At 59.5% G+C, this 6,000-nt stretch overlaps 1 protein-coding gene across 3 annotated transcripts in view; it reads right to left on the bottom strand.

Moving 5' to 3' along the window:
• Positions 1-1,855: 1,855 nt before the first annotated feature.
• AKT2 (AKT serine/threonine kinase 2) overlaps positions 1,856-6,000 on the bottom strand; it is a gene marked incomplete at both ends in the record, with an annotated part of 30,767 nt that continues 26,622 nt past the window's right edge. For 2 of the 3 annotated variants that reach the window (XM_080703311.1, XM_080703312.1), the window contains 6 exons: positions 1,856-1,935; positions 2,904-3,006; positions 3,110-3,197; positions 3,684-3,898; positions 4,065-4,193; positions 5,234-5,356. In XM_080703311.1, the coding sequence (XP_080559437.1) occupies positions 1,856-1,935; positions 2,904-3,006; positions 3,110-3,197; positions 3,684-3,898; positions 4,065-4,193; positions 5,234-5,356 (738 nt within the window). The remainder of the gene's footprint in view (positions 1,936-2,903; positions 3,007-3,109; positions 3,198-3,683; positions 3,899-4,064; positions 4,194-5,233; positions 5,357-6,000) is intronic. The other variant, XM_080703313.1, reaches the window with a different exon arrangement.

The raw sequence follows: 6,000 nt of genomic DNA, 5'->3' as shown, positions 1-6,000 counted from the left end.
GAGGGCCGAGTCCCAGAGCTGAGAGGGCCCACAATCACCTGCTCAGGTGCTCCAGGCTGTAGGCATCCACAAACGCAGCTCACATGACAGATTATGTGCTGCAGTTTGGGGCCTTAAGCTTTCAGAGTTAGTGCCAGTGGGCAGAGCCCTCCTAAGCCCCAGGGCCCTGTGAAACAAGCCCCACCTCTCCCGCCCAGTCCCATGGCTGTGACACACGCACCTCCTTGTTTGTCACCACCGACCCTCCCAACTTGCCCTTCCGCCCATCCCACCACCACCCTGGACCCACTCTGCCCACCTGGCCAGACCCCTCCCAAGCCCCCCACCCCGGCAGCTTCCCCCTGGTGTCCACCCTCTCCAGCCTCTGCAGCTCCCTCACCTCCTGGCCTCAGGGAGCAGCAGGTGGATGGCGCTCAAGGCCGGGACCACAGCAAGGCTGGGGGGGCCAGTGTAAGAGCAGGCTGGGCCCGTCTGAATGAGTGTCTTTATTGCTTGTACCGTACAAATATGAAGAATAAGGAAAGGCCAGTGGGGATGGGTAGAACTGTCAGATAAACAACATACGCACAAAGAAAGGACAAAGACCCCACCCAAGCCACCCCACCCACGCCTCTCAGTGAACTGTCTAGTATGGGAGGTGGGGTGGGAGAGCAAAACCACAAAAGCCAAATTCCACACACCCAGAGATGTTGGGGGGAGGCAGGGCCACAAGTGGATCCCAGGCACCTGCTCCCCCATGGGATGAAATGCTTGGGCTGGGGCCGGGGCCTGAAAAAACACACACACACACACACACACACACACACACACACACACACACACGGCCATGCATTTGCACCCTGGAAGCTCAGGGATGCCCACTGACATGGTCCAAGGCACACATGCATGGGCCCACTGACAGACTTGACCATGCATCACCTTAAGGCTGCAGAACATGGGCCATGGAGCGGGCAGGGGTGAGGCAGCCTGGCAGCCTCCTTGCTCAGAGGCCCCATCCTGGTATGTACCAAAGATGCCAGCCCCGCCCCCTGCCAACCCAGGTCCACGTGCCCAATACTGTCTGGTGTGAGATGTGTAACAGCCGAGGCTGCGCCCTTCTGCCCCAGGCAGAGGAGGGAGTGATCCTGGCCCCATCCTTCAGAGGGGCGGGGCCGGGCCTGGGGTCCGGGGAGGTAAGGCCAGCTGCAAGGAAGCCCTGGTAAGGCACGGGGCGGGGCGGGCAGGCCCCAGTGCTCCTGCCTCAGCCACAGGGTCAGGAGAGCACTTGGGCAGGGAGGCAAGGCCATAGCACAGGCAGGGCCCTTTCTGGGTCGCCATGCCATAGGTCCAAGGATCTGCTCCATCACAAGGGAGCGCTGACCCCTGGTCCACCGCTTCCAAAGGCCCCTGCCGGTCCCTGACATTATTGCTTTGCTGACCACATCGGGTGCCCAGGCGACAGGACACGAAGGCCGCGTGGGTGCTGTGGACCACGTGGCCATTCCGCTAGGGCTGCCTCTGTCCAGTAGCAGCAGCGCAGGCGGCTGCCCCCATGGTACCCAGGCAGCAGCTCTGGCAGGACGTAGTGCCACGCTTCACCCTTGCTGGGGTGTGTGTTGATCAAACACCTGAATCTCTCCATCCTCCCAAGAGCTTATCCTGGGGCAGGAGGTGGACAGCCCCCAACATGAGTCTGGGCACAATGGGGAGGCTGGGACCACGGAAGTGGACCTGGCAAGGACCAAAGAGGAACTGGAAACGGGGTTGAGGGAGTGAGGATGGGGGCACAAACCAAAAAGGCAAAATTAAAAAATTTTAAAGCCATCCAGGCGGTGGACAGCGGCTGAGCATGTGTCCTGTGGTGGCCATGGGCTGCTCACTCTCGGATGCTGGCGGAGTAGGAGAACTGGGGGAAGTGCGTCCGCTGGTCCAGCTCCAGCGAGCCCAAGCTGTCATCTGTGGGTGGGTGAGGTATATTTGGGATGACCAGCCTGTAGAGGGCCCAGGGCCCCACCAGACCCCCTAGGGAGCCGCACACAGGAAGGGCTGCCTTGGGGCCATCAGCCAACAAGCACCCATGAGAAGGGGACAGGGGAGATGGAGTGCCTTCCTTCCTGAGCGAGCCCCTCTCCGCCAGGCCCTGGGCAGCCTTGTCTGGACAGAATGCTCCCATGAGCCCACTGCCTGCCCCTGCCCCCAGCCTCCCTCCATTCCACTAGGATCCCTTGGGCCCTGCCTTGTCCACTCCCAAGTACTCTCTCTGCATCCTGGGAACTGAGTGAGTGAGTGAGTGAGTGAGTGGGAAGGAGGGAGAGAGAAAGAGGGAGGGAGGGAGGGAGGGAGGGAGAGAGAAGGGAGGGAGTGTGTATGTGTGTGTGTGTATTAGTGTTACTAGAGATTGACCCCAAGGGCATCCTACCTCTGAGTTACATCCCCAGCCCTATTTTTTATTTATTTATTTTTATATTTTGGTGGTACTGGGGGTGGAACCCAGGGGCTTCCTACCTCCGGGCTATACTCCCAGACCTATTTTATTATTTTTTTGGAAACAGGGTCTCACTAAGTTGCTGAGAGCTTCACTAAGTAGCTGAGGCTGGCTTTGAACCTGTGCGATCCTCCTGTCTCAACCTCCCAAGCACGGGGATTACAAGCGTGCGCCACCACGCCCAGCCTTATTTTTATTTTTGAAACAGACAGTCTCACTAGGTTCATGAGCGTCTCATTACTTGCTGAGGCTATCCTCAAACCTTTGATCCTTCCATTTCAGCCTCCCAAGTACTGACACCAAAGGGGTGTGGGTGTGCTGCCATGCCTGGCTGTCCTGGGACTTTCTGAAGTTAGGGCGCAGCCCTGCCCCTCTGCATAGCCCTCCCACGGCTCCCCCACCCGGCCAGGCGTGGAAGCTAAAGGCGCCAGACACTCACAGCGGTCCGGGGGTGTGATTGTAATAGACTGGGCGGTGAACTCATCGTCGAAGTACCTCGTGTCAACCTCAGATGTTACCTGAGGTTTGAAGGGTGGCAGGAGCTGCGGAGGAGAAGAGCTCAGACTTAGACCCCAGGACAGTCCTTGACCTAGGAAAGAGGCCAGGCACTCGGGGGTCCTGCTGGAGCAGGGCCTGGGGGCTCACCTTCTTCTGTACCACATCCTGCCAGTTGATGCTGAGGAAGAACCTGTGCTCCATGACCTCCTTGGCATCGCTGGGCCCCCCACCGAGCCTGGGCAGAGACGGCCGTCAGCACCCGCCTACCAGAGCAGCCGGTGCTGGGAGACGGCTTAGTGCGGGCAGGCCTGAGACACAGCCCTTAATAGCGCTGTCCCAGCCACAGACCATCACTTCACAGAGGAAACCAAGGGCCAGGGTCACAGGCAACCTGGACCCAGCGGTCTGTGTGCCCTCCCCAAATCCAGACAGGGAGGTGACAGGGCAGGTGGAGAGGGCAGAGATGTATCCTGGCTCAGCCACCACCAACTCAGTTGCCACAGGCCAGGCACAGGACTGCCCTGTTCCTCAGTGTCCCCATAAACCATGGCAGTTCAGGGAGTGTGGGGGTAGGCCTGGCCACGGGAAAGCACCCCCTAAGTGCCAGCTGCAGCTGCAGGAACCATCGTGGCCGACAGGGACGACTCTGACTGCAAGCCCACAGTGTGCCTGGGGACAGTAGCAGCGGGCGGCACCGGGCAGGGCAGACGCCAGCCCTCACCTCTGCTTGGGGTCCTTCTTCAGCAGCCCAGCCAGCAGGGACTTGGCCTCGGGGCCAAGCGTGCGTGGGAAGCGGATCTCCTCCATGAGGATGAGCTCGAAGAGGCGCTCGTGGTCCTGGTTGTAGAAGGGCAGGCGGCCGCACATCATCTCGTACATGACCACGCCCAGCCCCCACCAGTCCACTGCGCGGCCGTAGTCATTGTCCTCTAGCACCTGAGGAGGGAGCAGCCATGAGCGGCCAGGCCCACAGCCCTGGGCTGGACAGGGGACATGTGGGAGCCCCGGCTCTGCCCTCAGAGGGCCAGAGCCAGGAAGGCACAGGTCTAACTAAGGGGCCCTCCGCCCTTGGCCTCCAAGTCCTGTATCCCCACTCCAGCACCTCGGGCGCCAGGTATTCCGGGGTTCCACAGAAGGTTTTCATGGTGGCCCCATCACTGATGCCCTCTTTACACAGGCCAAAGTCAGTGATCTTGATGTGGCCATCTTTGTCCAGCATGAGGTTTTCCAGCTGTAGGAAAAGTCAATATATCAGAGGCACATCTTCCCAGGGCTGCCCGTCACCCCCACTTTCCTTCTAGGGCTGTGGCTCGGGTGGTGTCAAGCCAGGTGCCCCTCAGCATCACCCCCGACCCCGTGCCAGAGAGAGCACAGCATGCGCACAGCACACAGGGTCCAACTCTCACCTCCCAACACCACTGCAGGGAGGCTGGGGAGCCAGGCCCCGCCCGGCTGCTCCCAGTGTGAGCTGCAGTTACCTGGGCACTAAGGGCACTAGCTTTCTTCTATTCGCTAACTAAGCTTTTTTCCTTTTTAACTATAAAACATATACCAGGAAAAGAATACAAAACAAAAAACACAAATGATCAATTTAGTGGTGCCTCTATAACTTCTACCAACTCAAGAAATAATGCTAGCAGCCCCCAGGATCCTTACGTGTTCCTTCTCAGTGATTAACTACTCCTCACCCCACTGCACCTTACTTTGCAGGTGCAGTTTTTTGTTTTTGCAGCGCTGGGGTGGAAACCAGAGCCTTACACATGTCTACCACTGAGCTGCACCCTAGCCCTTTCTGGACAGCTTTAGCACCTACACATACACATGTAAACAGTATTAGGTTTGTCTCATCTGTCGTTCCCCTGGGTCAGCCACACTGCAGCTGTGGGTCTGCTGTCTCTCTGCTGCCTGGAGTGCTCTGTGTGGGTAGCACAGACACCTCGCCCACTCTGGTGTTTTGGGCAGGTAGGCAGTACTGCTCCCAGCGGGCACACTTCATGAGGTGGTCACGTATCCCTGTGTCTGTTGTGCATGTGGCACAGGCGGACAGCTAACGTTCAGCCTTGGTGGACACTGCTAAGACATCTTGTGCCAGTGGACACCCTCACCAGCAGCCTAGGAGTGTGTTCACTGTGCAACCGCCTGGTCAGCCTCCCTGGCACAAGCCGTGTGTGTGTGTGTGTGTGTGTGTGTGTGTGTGTGTGTGTGTGTGCACGCGCGCGCCTGTCCTGGCCTGTGTGCACAAGTGCCCCTCAGCCCCAGCTGCCAGCTCACCTTGATGTCACGGTACACCACGTCCCGTGAGTGCAAGTACTCCAGAGCCGAGACAATCTCTGCACCATAAAACCGCGCCCGGTCCTCTGTGAAGACCCGCTCCCGAGACAAGTGGAAGAATAGCTGCACGAGGAGGGGAGGGGGTCAGACCCAGCACCCAGCCCCAGGACACGGGAACCCTGCTCCAGGACCAGGCAGGCAACATCAAAAGAGACTGAGCAAGAGACATGGGACGAGAGAGCTCACGTGGGGAAGGGGCGCACAGAGTGAGCGTGAGGGGCAGCAGTAGGTCCCAAGAGGAAGACAAGGGGACAGCATGGGGGGACAACAGGGAAGACAGGAGGAACACAAGTCCCGAGAGACCGAATCAGACAGAGGAAGCAAACAGTCACGCTCCAGCGGGCCACAGCTGCAGGCCAAGGTGAGGGGAGAGGAGGAGCGGTGGCAGCGGGCAGCTCGGCCACAGGACGGGGTCAGGGGCCGTGCGCCTCAGCCCTGTGCGCCTTCCTTGGAGGCCTGAGAGCATCCCTGCTTGCACTGCCCGCTCACCCCCCCACAGCCTCTCCACGCCGTTTGGGTCTGGGTCTGGACCCTGCCCCCTACAACCCACCGACTGGCTGTGTGAGCCCGGGCAAGCCACTTAGCCTCAGTTCCCAAACCTCAGCTCCTGCAACATGCAAAATGGAGAGGAGGCCACCGGCCTGGGGTGGGGGGCTCGGTGACATTCAGTAAGCCTCGCTCTGTTCCATGTGTCTTGCCCAGGCTGG

This window comes from Muscardinus avellanarius (genome assembly GCF_963383645.1).
Source record: "Muscardinus avellanarius genome assembly, chromosome: 10".
Lineage (NCBI taxonomy): Eukaryota > Metazoa > Chordata > Mammalia > Rodentia > Gliridae > Muscardinus > Muscardinus avellanarius.
Note: the sequence above shows the minus strand (reverse complement) of the source record. Positions and strands in the feature narration are given on the sequence as shown.